Below are 25,683 nucleotides of genomic sequence, written 5' to 3'. Positions count from 1 at the left end.
CATGTGTAAGTGCACATGAGCATTTTCGTTATTTACCTATCAAACGCCCCTTACCCAGTTTTCTCCCCATTTTGGGGAGAAAATTTTTTGGTGGACCTGGGGAAAAAACACCTGGGCCCTACCATCATTTTCCCTCTCTCCCTTCCAACCAAACACTCAAAAAAAAATTCTCCTCATTTTCTCTCTTTTTTTTCATCCTCACTTTTAGAGTAAGGTAACGCAATACTCTATTATCTTACATTTATAGTTGTGTTCCATCTAAATTTGATAGAAGGGAGAACCGCATCACCATAGTCCAGGAGGTCCATTGTGCAATGAGTGATTGTTAGGAAACTAGCTACTTGATGTATGTACTAGCATTATCATGTGAGCATTGTATGATTAGCATTATTAATTGAGTAGTTGTGCTGAGTTGTATTCAATTAGTTAATTGAATTCTGTTAGTCAATTAATTAGTTGCGTTGGTTGGATAATTTAGGCAGGAAATGACATTGAATTGTATAAAAGAGATTTCAGATTTGGAATGAGGATCATCCAAAGAATTAACCAACTTTATTCTTCCTATTTCTCTCTAAGTCCCTCTTATTTCCTTCTTTAAGTCTTTCCCTTGCTAAGGAGGTGCTTACCTTATTGATATTTCTCTTCCATACCCATTTTCTCTTCTTCCATTCCAGAATTACCGCACTCTTAACAATTGGTACCACTTGTTAGGAACCCAGTGGTTCCTAATGGCGATGAACAGAAATTATAGGGGAATTATAGAAAAATTGACTTAATTCGAGGTAGTCACCCTTCATAGAGAAATATTGAGAGAGAGAGAGAGAGAGAGAGAGAGAGAGAGAGAGAGAGAGAGAGGAAATGCACTAAGCAATGAGTTGAGTTATTCTTCAATGATGGAAATATGATTACAAGTAGGTATTTATAGAACCATAAAATTATTCTATTGTCCCATATGGCCTTCTTTTAATGGTCCTATTATTTGTGTTGATATTTCTAACATGTGTTAAATGTGATTAACATGCTTGGAATTGTAACTAACTGACTAACTAACTAAATCCCATTAGAACAACTATTATCCATATGCTTATAGCATTCCTAACATTTCCCCCTCATCAAAACACCTTGCCCACAAGGTGTTGTTATTGAGTGACACCTTTTTAAGGGGGAATCGGCCACTAACCCAATACACCAAAGCATCTTAACTATCAAACACATAAAATGTTTCCAAACATTTACCCACAGGCCATAACTTGAGCAAGCTAGTCCCATTTCTACACATGCCAAATCCCCAATAATGTTCTTCATTAGATTGCTTCGGTTCCCAAACATTCTGGAGATAATCATCTTTTTGTATAGTTTCAATACCAATAATTGGACTCTGGCACATAGTACTCAAAGAGAGAATTTTGTTCGTTGGCAGAACCAACGAGATGGAAAGGAACAAGCCCATCGCACACCTACTAACATTACAACTTGGTTCATTTCCTTTTCCAAAATTTTCTATAAGGCTAGCCAAAGATGATTAGTCCCAACAAGAAACAAAGAACATATAACTAAGATCCCACGCTATAACATTGTTATGCATTGGACCAATCTTGCAGTTGACCAATCTTGAACAATGAATTAAGAAACTCATCAATCTTGATCAAGTTGACTGGATTGTAACGTCACCTTGATTTTGCAAAGCTCTTTTGAAGCCATCACCAAAATCTTTCACCAATAAAGTTGATATGTCTGAACTTTTCTGTAAGGTTGAATTTATTCAATCAAGTGTTAGCTTTATTCCGTGCCAAATTTGCTTATAATTTAGCAATTAGTTACCCTGTATTTAGGTGGGAACTATATAAGGGTAGTGTGTGAGAGAGTATAAAGAAACCTCAAATGTGTGCACTTAAGAAGAGCCTCGCGACTGGATCTTGCGACTGGCTCATGACTGTTAAGTCGCCAAATGTGACACACGTGTGGAGCATGCTGGGGAGCTGAAGGGTCGTGACAGTTGGAGCACTACAGGACAAAACTTCTAGTCTGGACATGCAGTTAGCTTGTGACTCAAACTCATGACTCGTTCTAGTCGCGAGGTCGAGTCGCCAGAATGGCTTGTTTGGATGAAAACTGACGTTTCACATTCCTCATACACCCTACTATAAATACCCTTATAACCACGAAATATAGAGAGCTTCCTGAGAGAATTTTAAGGGACAAACCCTAGAGAAAAACAAGATTGACTCATCCACAATCTACATCCTTTGATTCTCCAAATTCCTCTACTCTCACCTCTCGATTTTCATATCCTTGAGAGGTACATTTAGCCAAATCCTTATCTCACCATACCCATATCAATGAGAAGGTGTTTTGGTGCTTGGGAAACAGTTTAGAAGGGACTAAATCATTTGGTTGATGCAATTGGCTTATTGCGGGATTCGGTAAGCTAGAGAAGACAAGGTTTGGCGTAACCCTATTGGAGCAAGAAGCTTGGAGGGCTTAGGTGCATTGGTAGATTAGGCTTGGAGGATATTCTGCTATTCGTGTATCCCAACTTCATTCTTTAATGGATTATTGACCGCTTAGAGGGCGGCGAAGAGATTTTTTGTCAAGTACTTTGGTTTCCTCTCAGATAACACATCGCCGTATTATCTTTGTGTTTGCATCTCTCTTCCCTTACACTACCTTTTAATTGCTACTATGTGTGTAATTAATTATGGTTTAGAGTGTGTTACCAATTTCGGTTTAGCTTATATTCATCATTCCACACATATATTGTTTATGTATAAGCTTGTGTTGGTAATTTTGGAATTGGGGGTCTAAACGTTCATTAGAGTTTTACACCCTATTTGAACTTTCAATTTCTTTGGTTGAGAAGCTGCCACATTAAGAGCAAGTTCCTTAATATGCAGACTAATAGAACACAAAGATTCATATTCTATATGTGATCTAGGAGCTGTCGATCTTGAAACGCGTGAATATGACCAAAAAGAAATATTGAAAGACATAGAAAAAATGGTGAATAACATTGTAAGGTTGAAATTATTCAACCATGTGTTGGGTTTATTCCGTGCTAAATTTGCTTGTAATTCAGCATTTAGAAACCCTACTTTTAGGCGGGAATTATGTAAGGGTTGTGTGTAAGAGAGTGTGAAGAATTGATCAAGAATGTGCATCAAAGAGGCAACTCGCGACTAGCGCTCACGACTGAATCGTGATTGGCCACCCGCCAAAATCTAGCACACGTGTGAAGCATGCAAGAAGTTGAAAGGTCAGGACAGCTAGATCACTATAAGACAAAAAGTACAGTCTAGCCTTTCTGTTACTTGGAGACTGAAACTCGTGACTCATCCCAGTCACGAGTCACTCGCCAAAACACCTTGTTTTGCTAAGGAGCCTATTGAGATGGTAAGAAGCCTGTTGAGAGAAGAACCCTAAGAAAGGTTTCTATAACACATCCACCTTATTAGAGAGAGAGCTATTCATTCTTAGAGAGAAATCTTTGTAGTCTCTTTTCCTTTCCTCTCCCATTGTTATACCCATTGAGAGGAGATTTGTACCCAAACACAACCATTTAGAGTGTTGAGAGTGTTTTTTTGAGCTTGGGAAGCATTGGAAGATGCCAAGGATGGCAGATGCAATATGGAGCTTTTTGTAGGATCTAGAAAGCTAAAGAAAACATGGTTAGGCTTAACCTTATTGGAGCAAGAAGCTTGGATGGCTTAGGTGCATTGGGTAGATTAGGCTTGGAGGGTCTATTGCTATTTGTGTATCCCAATTTTATTCTCTAGTGGATCATTTTACCACTTGGAGGGCAACGGAGAGGTTTTTTGCCGAATTCTTTGGTTTCCTCTTCAATAACACGTGCTGGTGTTATCTTTGTGTTTGCGTCTCTCTAACTCTTTCTCTTTACCTTTAATTGCTTCTGTGTTATGATTATTTATGGTTTAGAGTAGTGAGTTTATTTCGGTATAGTTTGTACTTATCATTCCGCACATATGTTGTTTGAGTATAAGCTTGTATTGGTTAATTTGAAATTGGGGGTTAAAACATTCGCTAGTGTTTTACATATCAAGTGAAAAACCAATTGGTTTTAGAGCGGGTACACTTGTTGTGGTTTAAATACCTAAGTGTGATCCTTGACCCCTTGTGTTTATTTGCCATGGATAATGCTTTGTATGCTTCTATGGATGTTTGTGAGTGGAGCATGCCATGTGTTTGTGAAAATGTCTCTATGAGTGTTAATCCTAATAATTGTGATGACATGTTACTTGAATCTATGAGTGTTGTTGAAGTTTCAAAAGAATTTGACCAAGTTTATTTGTGGAAAGGATGATTTGATTGCTAAACTCAATGAATCCAACAAGTTGGTTAAGAAATATAAGAAACTTGCTAAACATTCTCTTGAAAAACTAAAGGAGTTTGAATGTTTGAATATGAACTTAGATGCTAAACTTGTTTTGTCTAACAAACTTGTTGATGAGCTAAAATGTAAAAATGAATCTCTTAAGATGAATGCCAAGTGTTTGATTGTTGAACCTATTGCTAAAAAGGATGAAAATATTTGTTGCAATCATGTTGTGGTACCTAATTTTGTGCCTATTATGTGTTCTACCTCAAAGAACAAATTGGTGTACCTTCCTCCATACAAAAGAAATCAAAAGGTGGAGAGAAATGCCCTTAAGCCAAAGCCTCCGTTTAGGTCTCAACCTAAGGTTTTGGATGGATCTAAGTTAATTCCAACTTACCGCCATTGTGGTGTGATTGGTCATACACGACCTCAATGTCCTAAGTTAAAGAGAGAACAAAACCATGTTGCTAGATCCCTTCCCAAAAAGCCTAGTGGACCTAAACACATTATTTGTCATCATTGTGGTACTTTTGGTCATCTAAGACATCATTACTCTAAGTTTCATTCACTTAATAGAATCAAAAGAAAAAAGAAACTTGAGCTTCTTGGAAGTTGTGCTAAAAAGGGTAAACTGGATTTGGGTGAAAATAGCATATTGTTAAAGAAAGTGTTTAATGCTCTTAACTCATTGTCCAAATACATCTCCGGTTCTTCTTCTTCCAACCCTCGTCTCACTTCTCATAAGACACTCATTACAAACAGTTGTTTCATTTAGATGAGGAAGGGTCCTATGGTTGAGCTTTTGCTCTTTTGGTCTTTGATTTAATTCTTTCGATCTTTGTAGGACCCTTCATGCATTTTACACATCTTGCATTTCTTTATATGCATTGTTTTTGTTTTTTATCTTAATTTTATGTTTTAGTTTTGTGTAAGTAAAAAATCCAAAACCACATAAAAAGTGAAAATTTAAAAAAATTTGATCGTATATGTTTGAGCACATAACACGTGTGTTTGGCCTAGTACCTTCATACAAATGGCTTAGTGCATTTATGAGCTTAGCTTGTTATGTATGCATATCTATCTTTGTGGGAAAAATCTTGACATCTATTTGTGATTGTTGTAAACTGATCTTCATACTTGTCATGAATGATTAGTCAATACTTATGTTGGTTTTGATACATGCGTAGACTTGTGCCTATATCTCTTCCCACTCTTCTTTTTTTTTTTTTTTTTTTTTGCTTTATACCTCAACCAATGTCAAATCTCAAAAAGAGATAATGAGCTAAAAAAGCCGTCGCACAAACTAATATTTGACTAGGAAAAAGGGAAAGTGACATATACTTCAATTGTATGGTGCCAAAATCCAAAGGCTTACTCATCAAAATGAATATAAAAAATTTCAGACATCAATCTCAAAAAAGAGATGTAAAGATCAAAATGATCATAAGAAAATAAGCCAAATGAAAAGTTTCAAAGATATGTAATCATTTTCTTGTGGGAGGTCATATACGTTCATTTCTATAATTGAGATAAACCACTTGATTTAGTACTAGTTGTGTATAACTTGATTGAATTGATCATTGAAGCTTCATTCTAGACTAAGGACTATTCCACATTTGATATTCACACACAGCACACATGCCTAATGTTCAATGAATGTCTTATTCATTTGTTTGATTGTACTTGATTAAATGTGTTGTATTAAGGCTATACATGGGTCGATTCGGGTTGGGTTTGTTCCCAACCTGGAACCGACCCGACGAAATCAGGTTTTAAAAAATCTCACCCACCACTAACCACCGGAGTAAACGGGTCAGGCGGATCAGACTTCAACAAGTGGTGGGCGAGTTGGTTGGCATCATAGATTTGAGAAAACAACTAGAATACTAGAGAAAACAGTAAAAAAAAAAAACCTAAATCCGGCAAAATTCTCATCCGAATCTATGAGATTTCGCCAAATCCAACAGTAATCTCATTGGATTTGATGATATTTCACTAGATTCGGTCAAAATCTCGCCGGATCTATGTGAAATTTCGCCTTAATCTGGGTTTTTTGGCCAAGATCTGGGTTTCTTTCGCTAGATTTTGGAATTTTTATTGCCAGAATCTGGGTTTCTCATCTAAATCTAGGTTTTTCTCCGGTTGATTCGGGTTTTTTAGGTTTTAGGGGGACAGAAACTGAAACCAACCAGCCGGAGTTGGTTTCTGTTGGAAAAGACCCACCGCCAACCGCCTGAATAGTCGGGTCGGCTAGTTTCGGATCGGTTCCAGTCGGGCCCTCCGGGTGGGTCAAGTCTCGGATGGGTTTGGACAGGCCTATGTTGTATGTGTACTTAACTACATGTTTGATCAAACTAAAAAGATTTTTAATCATTTTATATGTATTTGGAAGTGATTTTTATCACTCTTCATGTTCATGTTTAGTGCTTACTTTGTTTTTTATTATGTTAAGCATGTTTTGTGTTGAAAAACAGGTGTCAAAATTTTTGGCTACTCGTTTTTGCCACTTATTCGTGAGTAGCGAGTTTTGGCTACTCATTTGGCGACTCACGAGTGAGTCGTGAGTGAGTCATGAGTTTTGGCTACTTGTTTTGGCAACCCACTCGCTAGTCGTGAGCTCATCTAGAGGCTTTCATGACTCATTTTGAGACTCGCTTAGTTGCAAAACACCTAGAAACAACTTTTTAAAGGGCTTTTCGTGGGAAATCAAAACCCAACCTATTTGAATGGTTTTTCATTGCATTAACATCTCTAAGGTAATTCTAACCTCTTTTCATTGATTTTGATCCTTAGATTATGTTTTGGAGAGTTTTTGTGCTCTTGGTTGAGATTTTCATCATAGGGGTTGGGAACACTTAATTTTTGTCAATTTTTTGTATGGGTTTTGTTTCGTTTGTTGATTTGCTTTGGATGTTGGCCCTTAGTGGCAAAAAGTACATGTATTAATGGTGAATTTCATGATATTCATGCATTGTTTTACATTGTTATTCATAATGTGCACGCTAGGTGTTTGATAAAATGCCTCTTAGGCATCTTCTCACTTGTTTGGACTCCGATGAGTACTAAACTTTGGAGTTTCTCATGTTTCCTCATTAGAAACATGTTCGGTTCATTGGTTGTGTATTTAACACACCTTGCCCCACATGTGCATTTTCCATGTTTTGGTCTTGCATTACACATAGCCACCTCTTGCACACACATTTGCTACCTTTGTCATGCATTGGTCTATACCTTGTTTCTTCATCCTAGCATGTCATGTTTACCTTATACTTTGTAGCATTTTATTTTGTCTTTTGTTTGTGCTTCATCTCTCATTCATATCACACCCCTTATGTATCATTATCCTTGTTCACACCTTCATCTCTTTCCCTATTTTCTCATTAGCCCTTTATCTATTTGTGTTAAAAAGGGGGAGAGTATACTCTAGAGTAGTATACCGGAGAGTTTTTTCATTTCTATATGACTCTTGTGCACATTCTTAGGGAGAAAAACTCTATTTCTTGTGCACATTTGTAGGGGGGAGAGATATTCCATAGGAGAGATGCATATACCAAGAGGGAGAAGACATTATGTTAATAAGAAAACTTTGTTTTGTTTGTTTTTCTTTATGTTTGTTTTCTTATTTGCTTTATAGTACTTTTAGTTAATGTTTTTACATTTTCTTTAGTACTCTTGTGCCCTTGTTGGATCTTGTATCCTTGATGCAATTGCCTTAGTGTTCTTGCATTGGTTGAGTGTTGGACATGCATATTTCCTTATGCTATTGTGCTTCATTGAATGTATTTGTGAATGATCATTTGCTTTGCTATGTGATCATTGTATTCATTTATATATGACTGTTTTAGTGTATGATCAAATTTCTCATATGTTTCACATCATGTTTACTTGATCACAATTTACTTATTACATTATACTTGTCCTTTTATTACTTGCTTTACCTTGAAGGTCTAATGTGTTTTGTCCAGGTGTTTCAGGTTACAGGTATATATGTTCCAAGTTCAGCACAACTTCTAGAATTAGGTATGAGTGAGTTTTGCCATTATTCTCAAACTCACGTTTAAGTCTAGAGTCTATATTAGGGTTTTATCACAGAATATTCAAAAGAGAAGATTGTAAGGTTGAATTTCTTCAACCATGTGTTGGCTTTATTCCTTGCTAAATTTGCATGTAATTTAGCATTTAGAAACCCTGTTTTTAGGTGGGAATTATGTAAGGGTTGTGTGTGAGAGAGTGTGAAGAATTGATCAAGAGTGTGCATCAAAGAGGAACTCACGACTGGAGCTTACGACTGACTCGCGATTGGCCACCCGCCAAAAGCTAGCACACGTGTGAAGTATGTAGGAAGTTGAAGGGTCAAGACGGTTGGATCACTATAGGACAAAAAGTAAAGTATGGCCTTTTGGTTACTTGGCAACTGGAACTCGCAACTCATTCCAGTCGTGAGTCACTTGCCAGAACACCTTGTTTTGCTAAAAACTGTCTTTTCACATTCCATCTCACACCCTGCTATATATACCCTCATTTTCCACAAAAATGGTAAGGAGCCTATTGAGAGAAAAAATCGTAGGGAGGTTTCTACAACACACCCACCTTATTACAGAGAGAGAGCTACTCATTCTTAGAGAGAAATCTTTGTAGTCTCTTCTCCTTCCCTCTCCTATTGTTATACCCATTAAGAGGAGATTTGTACCCAAACACAACTGTAAAGTTGTGATTTACAACTATGTTTTATGTTGGCTTTATTCCATGACAAATAGTGTTGTAATTGCTTTAATTTTGTTCCTTGTATTTTGTGGGATTTTATTGTATTGGATTTAGTATTAAGTTAGTGAAGAATTGAGCATGAATTGAATAACAAGTGGATTTCGGGAGAAGGTCGCGAGAAGTTAACCCGTGAAAAAGCCACATGAAAATCACATGCTGAAAGTTGAAAAGTTGTGTCAGGCTATCAATTTCGCAAGTGTCTTGCGGGTAAGGCGTTCCTGTGAAACGTTCTGCCTCAAGGATTTTTAAGTGTGACTTTCTTACCCTTTACCCATACTATATATACCCTCATTACCCACAAATGTATGAGAGGCCATTCAAAAAGAAAAATTGTAGATAGGTTTTCAATAACACACACACCCATCTTTTAGAGAGAGAGAGCTACTCATCCTTAGTGAGAAATCATTGTAGCTTCTTCTTCTTCCCTCTTCCATTGTCATACCTTAAGAAGAGATTTGTACCCAAACACAACCCACACATTTTCAGAGTGTAGAGAGTGTTTTGGAGCTTGGGAACCTTTGGGGATTTGCCAAAAGAAGCCGGTGAGGCTTGGTGGATGCAATCAGGCATATTGCGGGATCTGGAAGTTAGAGAAGACATGACTCCGAGAAGTCCGTTGGTAGCAGGAGCTTGGAGGGCTCAAGTACATTGGGTAGACTAGAAAAGACATCTCTCTTCCCTTACTCTTGTGCTTTACTTTTATTGTTTGTTTATGCACTAGAGTATTTATTGGTTTATTGCGCTTCATTTACAATTGTTCCGCACGTAGATAATTTAGAGTAAAAGCAATTTAGCCGTAATTTTTAATTGGGGGTCTAAATAAGCTCATGTTTTCACACAAAGCCGAGCTTTCAACAACTCACACCCATTTTGAGTGTTTAAGTGTTTTTGGAGCTTGGGAAGCATTGAAAGATGCCAAGGATGGCAAATGCAATATGGAGCTTCTTGTGGAATCTGGAAAGCTAGAGAAGACACAGTTAGGCTTAACCTTGTTGGAGCAAGAAGCTTGGAGGGCTTAGATGCATTGGGTAGATTAGGCTTGGAGGGTCTATCGCTATTCTTGTATCCTAACTTTATTCTCTAATGGATCATTTTACCGCTTGGAGGGCGGTGAAAAGGTTTTTCGCCGAGTTTTTCGGTTTCCTCTTCGATAACACGTGCCAGTATTATCTTTGTGTTTGCATCTCTCTAACTCTTTGTCTTTACCTTTAATTGCTATTGTGTTGTGATTATTTATGGTTTAGAGTAGTTAGTTTATTTGGGTATAGCTTGTACTTATCATTCCGCACATATATTGTTTGAGTATAAACTTGTGTTGGTTAATTTGAAATTGGGGGTCTAAACATTCACTAGTATTTTACACACCAAGTGAACAACCAAAAGTTTCAGAGAAGGTTAAGGCCATTACAGAATCTCACAAGGCTATTTCAAAGAAAGTTAAGGCCTTGGCTGAATCTAACAAGGTCATGAATGAAGAGCTCTCAAGATTGCAAGAGGATCTCGAGAACATGACAAAAGAAGAGTTGCTACTACTTGAATATATGGAAAATCCTACTCCACGATGTGCATCTCCACAGGTTGCTATTTGTGAATTTGAGGAAGTATCTGTGATTGCTTCAAAGTCCTTGTTTCCAATTTTGGGCAATAGTGTGGATTCACAGTTCGGGTTGGTGGAAGGACAGCAACACACAGGCTCTGACAAGGAGGCATTGAAATTTGTAAGGATCGATGAAGGAAGGGAGTACATTGTTGATCTAATGGAAGTTGATGCCCCTAGGTCACGTATAGAATATGAATCTTTATGTTTTATGAGTCCGCATACTAAGGAACTTGCTCTTAATGTGGCAGCTTCTCAACCAAAGCAAAGTTGTAACGTGGGATCATTATTCAACTTCAAGATTGGTCCAATGCATAACAATGTTGTAACGTGGGATCTCAGTTATGCGTTCTTTGTTTGTTGTTGGGACCCATCATCTTTGGCTAGCTTTATAGAAAATTTTGGGAAAGGAAATGAACCAAGTTGTAATGTTACGGGGTGTGTGATGGGTTTGTTCCTTTCCATCTCGTTGATTCTGCCAACAAACAAAATTCTCTCTTTGAGTACTATATGCCAAGGTCCAATTATTGGTATTGAAACTATACAAAAAGATTATTATCTCCAGAATGTATGGGAACCGAAGCAATCTAATGAGGAACATTATTGGGGATTTGGCATGCGTGGAAATGGGACTAGCTTGCTCAAGTTATAGCGTGTGGGTAAATGCTTGGAAATATTTGATGTGTTCGACGTTTAAGGTACTTTGGTGTATTGGATTTATTTGTTTGTTTGTTTAGACCCCTTAAAGCAGATTGTTTAACCTAATATATTAGCCAAGTGATTACTTATGTTAAATATTCAGATCTAAGTTAAACAATAATAAATCATATCATGCAAAGCAGCAGAAAGTAAATAATACCACGATATGATAACCTAGGAAAACCAATTAAACAAACCGTCTTAAGGTAAAAACCTGGGGAGGATTTGACCTGGCTATCCTCAAGGTAAAGCAAATCCACTATAAGAGAATTGAAGTTTTTACAATCAGATTTAACCCTAAATATATAGCTACCACAAGTAGTAACTTATTGACACGACCACTTGCAAGCTCAGAATCCATGTACTCTTTCTCTTCTTGGACTTACTGCTACATAAGCACCCACGCTTGTGACTTTGAGATCTCACTCAAAGGTTTCAGATCACCTTTCGTTGTTAATCTTTGTAGTAGCAACTTCTACAACACCAGATTTTGAGATTCTTCAAGGAATATTGTTGGTAGAAGACTTTAGAGAGCTTTGGGTACAAAAACCCTAGATCTACAATTAGAGGCACACGATGCATTATTCTCTCTCTCAAAACCTCTAAAACCCCGTCCCCTAGGGTTAGCTTATAAAGTCCTTTAAATACTGCAAAAAACAGATCGCGATTTAGGCTTCAAATGGACAAGTTATGGGCTTTTTAAGTGTGTTGATTTTTGTTGATCTGCGACTTCCAATCAATTGAAAAATTCTCCTGATTGATCGAACCAGTCTAATTTTGACTTTCCGAACCTACTGCTTGTATGCTCTTTGAATTTTGACTTGCAGCACTTTGAGCATTGTCTAATATGACTTCATAGACTCCAACATCTATATCTAGACAAATTTATGTTCACGGTTTGCCAATTGTTCTAAACTTTTAGAACCTAGTAGAATTAGTGGACGGTTCCCCTCATGAAGGTGTCACTCAATAATAACACCTTGTGGGCAAGGTGTTTTGAAGATGAGTGAAATGTTAGGAATATTATAAGCATATAGATAATAATTGCTCTATTGGGATTTAGTAAGTTAGTTAGTTAGTTACAATTCCAAGCATGTTAATCCCATTTAGCACATGTTAGAAATATTAATGCACATGGGGAATAATAGGACCATTATGATAAGACCATGTGAGTCAATAGAATAGTTTTATGATTCTATACATGCCTACTTGTAATCACATTTCCATCATTGAAGAATAACCTAACTCATTGCTTAGTACATTTCCTCTCTCTCTCTCTCTCTCTCTCTCTCTCTCTCTCTCTCTCTATGGAGGGTGACTACCTCAAATTAAGTCAATTTTCCTACAATTTCTATCAATTCCTCTATAATTCCTATTCACCCCCATCAGGAACCACTGAGTTCCTAACGGTAATTAGTTAACAATTCCAAAATCCTTACCCCATGATTAAAGCATCAAGTAAATATTAGATACTCCTAGAGTATGGTACGATAATGCTCATTCTTCTCACATTCATTAATCCGTATTCTAAATTGATCTTGTAAGGCATGCACACCCTCCACCCATCTATTATATAGTCCCAATGCCTTCAAGGTTTGAAACAATTCGCACACTCAAAGGTGGAGCTAGGGGGCCTAGGAAGCCATAATGGCACCCCTTAGCTTTTGAATTTTTCCATTAATCTTCTTTTACATCTGGTAATAAATCTAAAAAAATTACACAAAAATGTACTCACCGGCCCCCCTGAAAATTTGCTCTCTCAAAATTTAGAATGGGCTACTCAAATTTTAAGCTAATCCTAATCTAGTAAAAAATTTAACCCAAAATTTTAATTTGGCAAAAGGGGAAAAACTCAAAAAATTAAATTTGGTAAAAATAAAAAATAAACAAACAAACAAAAATCCATCATCTAGCCCAATAATCAACTTACGTTCCTCCAAAACCCCTCATTCACGTTTAATAAATTCCAAATTTGCAACATATATAAACTTGAAAAAAGTAGGTTACTATGTATTGTCCCAATTGCGCCGCTTGTCATGACCAGTTAACCACGCCGCTAGTATTCTTGTTGGGAGTCTGTAATGCCATTCCTTAGCAGCACTACTAGTACACCTCTTTCGTTCTTGCCACTCTCTCGTTTGTTTGCTCAACACTGCTTCTGTTAATAACTGCTCAACACTATTGTGAAGTGTGAAGTAGTTCACTTTGAACAACTAGTAAACATCTAGACTTAGTGTCCGTTTGGGAACAACTTATTTAGCTGAAATAGAAATGTTTTTCTGACAGTCCTGTAAATAAAGTTAAAAAATAGTTGAAATAGTGTAGTAGAACCCATAAATAGTACCAAAAAGTGTAATGAGACCTATAAATAGTAAAAAAAAAAGTTGAATAGTAGTAAAAATAAGCTAAATAATATATATAAAAATTTATAATAAAAAAAAAGCTTTTTAAGCTATTGCCAAACGCACCCTTAGTAATGAAGTGTTGTATAGTTGTACAACATTTCATATAGGGCTGTCCACGGGTCGGGTTGGGTCGGTTTTGGACCCAACCCGGACTCGACCCGCCGGCGTTGGGTGGAGGGGCGGAGGAACCCGTAACCGACCGCCGGAAAAATCGATTGAGTCGGTTTCGGGTGCGGGTGAGCGTCGGTTGGGCCGGGTGGGCCAGGCGGGTCGCCGGAATAAAGAAAGGATCGAAATCTGAAAAAAAGCGTCGCCGGAATCTGAAAAAACTCACCGGATTCTGCATTTTCTCGCCGGATTGTACATGTTTTTGCTGAAAATCACTGGGCTTTGGCCGGATTTCCTCGAATTGAAGCTTGATCTCGTCAGATCTCCTCGAATCTAAGCTTCATCTTGCCGGAGTTGGCCGAATTTAAGCATATTTGAGTGAGGATTTGAGCGGATTTGAGTAAAGAAATGCCAAATGTCGCCGGATCAGAGCTAAGAAACCCAAATGTCGCCGGATTTCAGCTTCTTTTTGAGGTTTTGTCGGGCGGGTCGGGTAGATCGGGTTCTTGAGGACGAAACCCGTCACTCGACCCGCCGGGGTCGGGTTCTGAAGACTGGGACTCGTCACCGACCTGTTGGAGGTGTCGGTCCGGCCGTGACGGGTCGGTTTTGGTCGGGTTGATCGGGTCCGGCGGGTCGGCGAGTCGTCTGGACAGCCCTAATTTCATATATAATGCTTTTCTCTTCCTCTATTTTTTTTTTATAATAAGATATATTACTTTTGTTCTGTTGATTTAATGTTCTTTACACAGTACACTACAAATAAGAATAATAATATAATATTTTCTCTCAAAAAAACAATTATATATATATATATATATAATACTGTGGTTTATATTAGAGTATTAAATTATCTATTTATATCTGATAATAGTAGGAGGAAAAACAAGTGTTTAATTGTTTGATTTGATCTAATTGCATTTAAATAGTAATTGGCACTTAATTGTTCACACTATATTTTTTTAACAAAAATTATTATATAAATCTTCAAAATTTAGAACTACTAATCAATCTTTTATCCTAAATGCTAAAACATTAGATGTAACTCCTTAGAAAATCACTAAAATGTAAAAAGGTTAGTTTGAATCTAGTGGCAGTGCCAAGAATTTATCTTTGGGGGGTCATATATAATTTTTTTTTTTTTTTGTGTATTAAATCTAGAATAGTAATGTACAATTAAGGGAGTCAATTTCGTACCGGAGGTTATTTCGGTTTAGCTAAGGAAATAATATGTTTCGGTACCGATCAATACTGGTGTACCATTTCAAAATTACTACTAGATAACATATATATACATACATACATATATATATATATATATATATATATATATATATTCAATTAGAAAATCATAATATATTATTAAGAGTTTTTAAGAATATAAACCCTTCATTAATTTTTTTTTAATGTGAATAAACCCTTAATTATTTCTTCATACTATCTCAATCATTTTTTTTTTTAACAAATTGACCCATTAATCTAACAAATAAAAATAAGGCCAAAATGCAAAATTCACCTTCTAAGTTTCACCATCTTTCATTTCAGTCCTTTAAATTTTCATTTTGTTATTTCAGTCCTCTAAGTTTCAATCCTTCTCAATTAATCCTCTGTAAACATTCCGTCTATTGCTACCATTAAACTGCTCAAAACGATACGTTTTGGACTTAATTTAATTTTTTATTTTTATTTATTTCTTAATTTTTAAAACTTAATTTAGAAAATAAATTTAAAGGGAGAGGAGAGACAGATCAACGGACCAAAAGAGGATGTTGCTGCCTCAAACTCCTATCATACAGATCAACACATATCTTTCACACCATCTGACGAGTAGTGTAAAATGGACATCCATAAAGTGACCGTCATTACTAAGGACAATCATAAGCACAATTAATGCTCTATAAATTCCCTACTTAAATGGCACAAGTGTAACGGACGTACAGCCTTTCCAACCATCAGCTCACAGCTATTACAATTATCTCAAGCTGACCATTACATAGCCATTAAAGGACATTGAATGGGGCAGTTAAATGGCTATTAAATGAGCCATTTAACACTCCAGGTCAACCATAACTGATGGATAGCGATAAAATACTCATCCATATTGCAAACCGTCCATGTTAATGACAAGTAAAAGTATGGATGAGCGCAATCATATTAGTTCTAGATAGTACTTAATGTCCAAATGATAAATGAGCACGGAGCCGTTACTGCTATTCAATTATGCGCATTTAATGGCCGTTACAGGCGTTAAAGGACTAAGGATAAATGGTCATTATTAGGCCGTAAATCCTCCAGCTGTGGTACAACGTTAGAGAGGACAAAGGCTATATAAAGCTAGGAGAGACAAGTAAGTGGTGCATGTGGTACACACACACTAATTACTCTACAGATTATAGATTTCTAAAGAGTTTAAGCTAACTTAAGCATCGGAGAGTCCTTGGCAGGCCCCAAACTGGTGTTATTATCTGCTTTGTGCTTTCTTTGGTACAGGATCTCCAAGTTGTCCATCGTACTGACAAACTCCAGGTTGTCCATCGTACTAACGAGGAACATACTAAAAAGGTGAAATTCTACTTCATCACCATCAATTAAAACAAACAAACAAACATAGATTGATCAAACTAAATCACCAAATTTAATCCATAAAAAATAAAATAAAATTTGAAAATGTCTCTGGACGTTGATCTTCTAGAAAATGGGGGTGACCCCTCGTCCTTAATCTTTGTCATTGAGATTATCAATAGTGTATGATCTCTTCTAGCTACAAAGTAATATAATCTTTCACATCAAAGTCTTCAACAATCTTCGCATCCCCACACTTTTTTTTTTCTTTCAAGCGTCATTTAATCCTTTTTTGAAGTTATTTTTTTTAAGCTTCGAGAGATGGACGGAAAGATGCAAATCATTTCGCTCTCTCTCTCTCTCTCTCAATTATCAAGTTAGGCTAGGGGTGGGTGGGGTTTGTATCTCGTGTTCTTCAGATAGGGGAGGGATGACACGTTTGCTTATTTTAATTTCTGGTTTTTTTTTTCAAATTAACGTTTTTTTTAAATTAAGAAATAAATAATAAATTAAATATTAAATATTAAATAATGGCCAAAACAACATCGTTTTGGGTAGCTTAACAGCAAATATGGATGTTGAGTAAATGGAAGACTGAATTGAGAAGATTTGAAAATTAGAGGACTGAAATGATAAAACGCAAACTTAGAGGATTAAAATGAAATGTTGTGAAACTTAGAGGGTGGTTTTAAATTTTAGCCTAAAAATAATAATGGATATAGTTTAAAAACATCACCAAAATAAACATGCATTAGAGAATAAAATATTAGACGTACCAGTGTACACTCTAGAACCATAAAAAGACAAGTTAAAAAGTAAAAATTTGTACTAGAAAAACTCTTCACACTTATACTGTGTTTATTTCAGCAATGATGTTTCTAGAAAATTAATCATTTTTCAAGAAGCATTTTCTATAAAACTAGCTATCTTATTTTCCAATGTTTAGTAGCAACTTTAAATGAGTTGAAAAATAATCTCTTAACTTCCCTTATTTAGTTTGCTGTGAGATAGAGTTGTTTTCCAAAACAATTTAGTAGAAAACAATCTCTAAAAATAAGTCATACTTTTTATGTTGACCAAAGATAGTTTTCCTTTTTCTCATCTTTTTTTATGCTACCAAACACTAAAAAACATGAAAAACTATTTTTACACAAAGTTTTCATCGAAACAAACGGAGCATAATAATTACTTACACCTATGACCTACCCATCTTATCTAGCTGACACAAGCAAACAAAAAAAGCAAAGTGACATAAAAAAGTAAGAAATGTCATTCAAAGGTGTTGGAACCAAAACAAGGTGAAAGGTTCAATAAGCGTATGAAACACTTATGAACGTTCAGACCCCCAATTTAAACTTAACCAATACAAGCTTATACTCAAACAATAAATGTGCAGAATGATAAGTACAAGCAATGCCCAAAATAATAAACAACTCTAAGCCATAATTAATCACAACACAACAGCAATTAATATGTAAGAGTAAGGGAAGAGAGTTGCAAACACAAAGATAACACGACAATGTGTTATCGAAAAGGAAACCGAAGTACTCGATGAAAAACCTCTCCGCCGCCTTCCAAGCAGTCAAATAATCCACGAGAGAATGAAGTTAGGATACATAATTAGCAATAGATCCTCCAAGCCTAATCTAACCAGTGCACCGAAGCCCTCCAAGCTTCTTGCTCCAATAGGGTTACGCCGAACCTTGTCTTCTCTAGCTTACCGAATCCCGCAATAAGTCCATTGCATCAACCAAATGAAATTGGTCCTCTCTGACCTACTTCCAAACACCAAAATGCCTCCTCACTGATATGGATATGGTGAGATAAGGATTTGACAAATGAATTTCTCAAGGGTATGTCAATGAAGAGGGTGAGAGTATAGAAATTTGGAGAATCAAATGATTAAGATTGTAAATGAGTCAATCTTATTTTTCTCTAAGGTTTCTCTCTCAAAAATTCTCTCTAGAAGCTCTCTACATTTCATGGATATAAGGGTATTTATAGTAGGGTACGTAAGAAATGTGAAAATGCATTTTTCATCCAAACAGGGCATTCTAGCGACTCAGCCTTGCGACTAAAACTAGTCGCGAGTCTGAATCGCGAGATAACTGCTTGGCCAGACTGTACTTTTTGTCCTGTAGTGCTCCAGCTATCATGACCCTTCAGCTCCCTACATGCTTCACACGTGTGTCACTTTGGCGACTTGCCAATCATGAGATCCAATCGCGAGACTCCTTTGAGTGCACACATCTTGAGTTTTCTTCACACTCTCTCACACACTACCCTTACATAATTCTCACCTAAATACAGGGTATCTAATTGCTAAAATACAAGAAAATTTGGAACGAAATAAAGCCAACACATGATTAAATAAATTCAACCTTACACAAGGTTTAGAAACAAAAGTTTAAAAGTTAAAGCTTTATAAAAGAAAAAGAAGAAGAAGCAACAACACTAGCAAATCATGAAGAAGACGATCTACAGTTAACAAAGAAACAACAGTAGTGGTCGACCAAGAAGACACAATAAAGGCTGACAAAGAAGAAACAACCATGATTGACAAACAAGACACAACAGTGACAGACAAGAAAGAATTCAATGAGGTGAGATGTGTACCGGTCCGATTTACATTTACCGGCGGAAAATATCCAAAACAGCCGGAAAAGGCTGGTACATGCCAAAATAGGCCGGAATAAAATCCGGTACAATATGGAGGGTTAACTGTGCCATTTTGGTGATCGGTAAGCTATTTTTTAACATATATGTGTGTGTGTGTGTGTGTGTGGATTGTATTCTATTTAAATAAAAGTTATGTTTATTTTTAGACTTTTTTAAATATATTTGTATATTATTAGGTATGGGGGAGAAAATGATAAGGTTCTTTAAAAATTTTCAAATTATTTAGTATAATTCCAAAAAAAAAAAAAATTCTTTAATTTTTTTTTTCAAAATTTTTGGAGGGGCCAAGGCCCCCTTTGGTCCTCATGTGGCTCCGCCACTGTTCAAACCTAAGTACATATAATTTAGTATAGTGAAAAAAATGTAGGCACAAATTTATTTAGTTAAAGTTAGTTTATGAAATAAAGTATTTTATTTTTTATCACAATTTGGACCAAATTAACTTGAGTCTTTTGCATTTTGAGCCAATGTAAGCTGAACTAATGTAGGCTTAACCCATTGACACAATTTAGGCATAACTAACTTAGCCCCTGTTAGGAAAATTTCTTGGCTCCACCACTGCACTCACCTCTCCTTCCAATTAAGGAACAGCAAAGATCCCCACCTTTGAATATTGGTAACTCCATGGATCATCAACTTTATGCTATGAATTTTTAAAAGTTATGTTTTTTTTTAAGTAATAATGAAAGTGTTGTGTAGTCAAATCGGAGATGACTATGAATGTTCAAAAAGTGTGTAAAACACCTATGAACGTTTAAACTCCCAATTCACAATTACCAACACAAGCTTATTATCAAACAATGTATGTGCAGAATATGAAAATAAGCTAAATCAGAATTAGTAAAACAATCTAAACCGAAATTAATCACAACCACAGCAACAATTAAAAGTTAAAGATTAAGGAAAGAGAGATGCAAACACAAAGACAACACAACAATGTCTTATCGAAGAGGAAACTGAAATCCTTGTCGTAAAACCTCTTCGCCGTCCTCCAAGCGGTCAATAATCCACTAGAGAATGAAGTTGGGATACATGAACAGCAGAAGATCCTCCAAGCCTAATCTACCCAATGTACCTAAGCCCTCCAAGCTTCTTGCTCCAACGAGGTTACGCCAAACCTTTATCTTCTCTACCTTACCGGATTCCGCTATAGCCCATATCATCAACCAATATCAATTGGTCCCTTCTTAATTGCTTCCCAAGCACCAAATAACCTTCTCACAGATTTGGGTATAGTGAGAAAATGATTTGGCTAAATGTACTTCTCAAGAATGTAACAATGGAGAGGGTGAGAGTATAGGAATTTGGAGAACCAAATGATGAAAATTGTGGATGAGTCAATCTTGTTTTTCTCTAGGGTTTCTCTGTCATAATTCTCTCTGGAAGCTCTACACAGTACGTGGGTATAAGGGGTATTTATATTGGTGTGTGTTTGGAATGCGAAAGGTCAATTTTTCCCAAACAGAGTGGTTTGGCGACTTGACCTCGCAACTTGATTGAGTCGCAAGTTTGAGTCGAGAGCTAACTGTCTAGCCAGACTGGAAGTTTTGTCCAGTAGTGCTCCAGGTGGTATGACTCTTCAGCTCCTCTGCATGCTTCACACATGTGCCTCCTTTGGTGACTTGCTAGTCGCGAGATCCAGTCGCGAGGCCCTGCTTAAGTGCACACTCTTGAACTTTTTTTCACTCTCTCACACACTACCCTTACATGATTCCCACCTAAATACAAGGTTTCTAAATGCTAAATTACAAGCAAATTGGCACGAAATAAAGCCTACAAAATTATTGAATAAATTCAATCTTACAGACTAGACTCTCAAAAAAAAAAAAAAAAAAAATCGGAGATGACTAGAAGAGAATGAAATAGAGTTTTGGGATAAATTCCGCGTAGCCTTTCATTCATTCATCCCAGGACATAAATAGCAAAGGATAAGCTAATCCCCATCTGAACCAATCCTAGAAGAAGAAACTATTCTTCTTTAAATACAATTAAAATTAACATACTGCATGCTCAATTGGTGTTGCTGTCTCTTGTTGCTATTTATCATCCAATTGGCAACTAAATTTATTTTCAAATTTCAAATTTATCTTCATCAGTGACTACAAAAAAGAAAAGAAAAGAAAAAAAAAAAAAAAGCCCTCAAATAAACATATTGTGGTATTTGATTTATAGGGGGGAATTTTTGTAAAATTAATTGGCTCTTTTGGATGGACATAATGAATTTTTAGTTTAAATGACTTGAATAGACAATGAAATAGCAATTTTTTTTAATAATGAAATTTAGACTAAAGTACACTTTTACCATCTAAAGTTTAAGACCATTTATGTTTATTAATAAATAAATATGAAAAAACTTTAAATGTAATAAGTCGCTCATCATGCGTTGAGTTTGCCCTTGGCATGGGTTTCAGAGAATTATTTTTGAAGGAGATAACGTCACTGTTATGTGCAACATCACTGATTTTGGGACTTTCTCTTCTTGTTTGGCCCATATTTTCTTGGGCATTCATTCCTCCCTGGCTGGTCTTTCTTCGCTCACTCCTCAAGCTAGGTTTGCTCGGCATATCTCTAATGATGTTATCTGGATTAACGACTCTCCTTCTCCAACTTTGGAATCTTTGTACTTTGATTTAGCGCATATTGCTTCTTAAATAAATTATAAGTTTATTTTCAAAAAAAAAAAAGTACATAATAATTATTGTCAAAATGTCCAACAGTCAACATACACAACGAAATATTTGTGTACTACGGGTATAGAGTGATATAAAATTTTGCACACGTACGCAACAAAGTGTCTTTCTTATTCAAGATACATACAATACATGCCCTTTAGATTTAAAGCTTAGAAAACACACCGATGTGTCTTACAAGTTCAAAGGACACTAATGAAACAAACCACTTCTAGATTCGAGCCTAAATCTCTATTCCAAGCCTTGCAATTTCCTCAGTTGCCCAACCAACTCATAAACCTTCTTCTCATCTTGAAGAGTCTTGGCAACTATCTCCTTATGCAGGCACCTCTTAGCCCATGCAATAATCTTGGGGCACTCTGCCTCTAAGTTGAATTCTCCAAAGGTCTCAATTGCATAGAACCAGCTGTAGAACGGGATAAGAGAAAGGTCCACAAACCCAAATGTTTCTCCCCCGAAGTAAGGCTTGTCACCAAGTTCCCCTTCCAATATCTTAAAAGTTTCAAAGTAATCCTTCTTTGCTGCCTCCCGCTCTTCTCCTTTTGTTGAGGTCCACACCCTCTTTGAAACTTGATAAACCTGCATTTCCCACACACATTGTATAACAACTTTTCTCAAATTATATAACATGATGAAAAATGACAGTAATGAATCTCAAAGAAGGTTCTATTTCCAAGCCAAGAGTAGATGTAAAAGACTGAATATTAGTTGTCTGTTAAATTTCTTAATTCTTTCTGAGAATCTAGGAAGAAAGACTCAAATGAGAAACATGGGCTGAGACGATAGATTGAAGTAAATTAATTCAAATATATATAATCCTTGATAAATCAAAGGTTGACTTTGATTCCATTTGTTGCGGTAATGACTTATATAGACTAGATCTATCTATTGAATACCAATACAAAACTCAACACACAAGCGCGCAACACATCAACAGTATTCAATATATCGAGTTCAGACATGACAGAGGTACAACTATTACACTAACAAAGTTTGGTCAACTATATACCAAGAATCATGTCTAATTGAATTAATCAAATATCATTGCCTTGACAAGACTTACAAAATTTTAAATTCTAATAGGATCTAAACATTACAAACATAATAGTTTTTTCGATTAGCAGTGTTACAAACAAACACACTCAAAATTATTTTCAAATTTTTTGTATCGAATTACTCTCTCTTTTTAGATAAATCTAGCGAATCTGAGTATCTGACCTAGTAATCCTAACCTATAAATTTATATTTTTCACCTGATACTTACCCAAAACACATGCCAGGAAAAAAAAAAAGACAAACAAACAAAAAAAATCATAAAATTAAACAAAACAAAACAATACAAAAGGAAGTAGAATCAAGAGAAATTACACAAAAAGTATGTACCTTCTTATCAACAAAATCTGCCCAGAACTTGGCATGAGCTCTCTGATAAGGATCAGAGGGCAGCAATGGAGACTTGTCCTTCCAGACCTCATCTATGTACTGAACAATGATGAGGGACTCACACACAGGTTTCCCGTTGTGGATGAGAACTGGGACCTTCTTATGAATGGGGTTCGTCTGCAAAAGCTGAGGGCCCTTGTTAAACACGTCCTGCTCCTTGTACTCATACTTGATACCCTTCTCAGCCAGGGCAATCCTGACCCTCATTCCAAACATGCTGGCCCAGAAATCAAGCAGAACCACCTCGTCTGCCATTGTTACAGAACTCAAGATATATTGAAGCAAAGAGAAAAAGGAAAGTGAGATTCAATACAAAGACAGTTACAAGGAAATAATAATTTATAGTCAATTTGCCATGGAATCGGTCAGGCTTTTCTTAATAATTAATAAATAAATAAGTAAGTGTGATCGGTACGCCTCGTTCGTAACGTTGATGGGCTATATTTATGAGCCAGGTAAACGAATGCCTTCAGTCAAATGTTTAATAAATTATATTTTTTAAACAGATAGACGTGGATTTGATACCAAGACGTGTCCCTCCATGACGATAATGGATAATTACTCTTTTCCAAATGATCATTGGTCTCTTCTCAAAAAAAAAAAAAAAAATGATCATTGGTCTTTTTTTATATAATAAAAATGATCCCTGGTCTAGGACCTAGGTGGGATATATATATATATATATATATATATTAAGGGATTGAACTAACCAAAGCCCGGGATTACATTTAAATATTACTAAGTTTGGCAGGGATGTAACAAAAAATTGTCTTTAGGAGGTCAACACATGGGGAAAAACAAAATTAATCATTAAAGAATAAGAAAATATAGTAGATTCAAAAGAATCCTAACTAAATTAAGACATAAAAAATGAAACTAGTTTTTCTTTTTATATTAATAAAATAGAATATAAACAATGGTTAAAATACAAAATAAAAGGCAATATAAATTATTTTAAAAAAAAAACATATTGCAGGTGTATCTTATTACTAAATAAATAAACATGTTCACAATTTTGTCGTTACAAAATTTATTATAATATATTATATCCCACTAACTCAAATTGCTGTTACAATAATTTGAAATTATTGAATAGCAGACGGCCTCAACCTAACATTCTCTATGCGTTGTGCAACCAACAAGCTGAAGCACTGGACAGAATTGATTTTAGGAATCCTCGAAACAAGTCTCGATTGTAGGAATAGAAACAAGAAACAAGTCTTGATAGCAGGAATACTCGATGTCGCTAGACAAAATTGTTACTTATGCAAAAGAGTACTATGTCCGAAATCTGAAGAGTCTAGAATGTAGTCATCCAGGGACATAGAGGGGGAATTAGAAAGAAAAAAGAAATGGAGTCCACCACTGAATTCTTACAAAACCAACTTTGATGGGGCTATGTTCAATGAGTCGAGTGAAGCAGGAATTGGCGTTGTTATCAGAAACTGTAAGGGAACAGTCATGGCGGCACTTTCAGAAAAAATTCAAAAACCACAATCTGTTGTGGCCTTAGAGATGTTAGCTGCCAGAAGGGCAACCCTCTTTACCCGTGAATGTGGCATCCAATAATCATCTTTCGAGGGAGATTCCGAGTTTATGATAAATTCTCTAAGACATGGAGAGCGGCTTCATTCCTCTGTTGGTCACCTTTTAAAAGACACATTGTCTTATGCAAGCTCTCTTAGAGCTTTTCCTTCTCTTATGTAAATAGACAAGGCAATTCTGTTGCCCATGCCTTAGCCCAAAGAACAAAGCTATATTTTTCTATTGTAGTCTGGATAGAGTCTGCTCCTCTAAACATAAACTCTTTTGTTTTGTCAGATTTTTGATCCTTTGAGTAATAAAGTTTACGTGTATTCCTTCTAAATATATATATAAACAAGCTGAAGCACTGGAGCATCTCTTACAAGATTTCCTTTTCTTAATCATTTGCTGGAGTCACTCAATCTAAGCATGCTGAGAATTTTTTCTACTAGTGAGCTGATCAAGAACATAATATCCCCCTCCAAATACTCAAACTTAAGTGAAGAAGATAGTCCAACTTCACTTTAGTTGCAGCCACATTAATTGTTTGACAAAATTTGAAAAATAAAATATATATATATATATATATATTTTTTTTTTTTTTTTGTAAAATTTTTTTATTAATTGAATTTTTTTTTTTTTTACATTTGAGAAAAATATTTTTTAATGAAATTGAATGGAAGTCCTAAATTAAATTAATTTGAAACTTAGAGCACTCAATTGAATAAAAGTAAAATTAGATGACTGAAATGAATTTCAAACTTAGAGAACACAATTTGCATTTTAGCCTTAAGTTTAAGAAGAGTGTTACGTTCACAACATTATCACAAACACTTTCAAGATAAATTATAACTAATAAGTAGTTGTTATTGGTTCTAA

General features: G+C 35.8%; 1 protein-coding gene across 1 annotated transcript; it reads right to left on the bottom strand.

Annotated features, from left to right (window-relative positions):
* Window positions 1–21,870: 21,870 nt before the first annotated feature.
* Window positions 21,871–23,628, bottom strand: LOC142615136 (putative glutathione S-transferase). Its single transcript, XM_075787836.1, has 2 exons — window positions 23,221–23,628; window positions 21,871–22,416 (listed from the first exon to the last, which is right to left on the bottom strand). Exons 1-2 carry the CDS (start codon window positions 23,533–23,535, stop codon window positions 22,069–22,071), a joined length of 663 nt encoding a protein of 220 aa, XP_075643951.1. The 5' UTR covers window positions 23,536–23,628; the 3' UTR covers window positions 21,871–22,068.
* Window positions 23,629–25,683: the final 2,055 nt, after the last annotated feature.

The sequence above is a fragment of the Castanea sativa genome, chromosome 11 (assembly GCF_040712315.1).
Source record: "Castanea sativa cultivar Marrone di Chiusa Pesio chromosome 11, ASM4071231v1".
Classification (NCBI taxonomy): domain Eukaryota; kingdom Viridiplantae; phylum Streptophyta; class Magnoliopsida; order Fagales; family Fagaceae; genus Castanea; species Castanea sativa.
The sequence above is the reverse complement of the archived record's forward strand: the minus strand, read 5'-3'. Positions and strand labels throughout refer to the sequence as shown.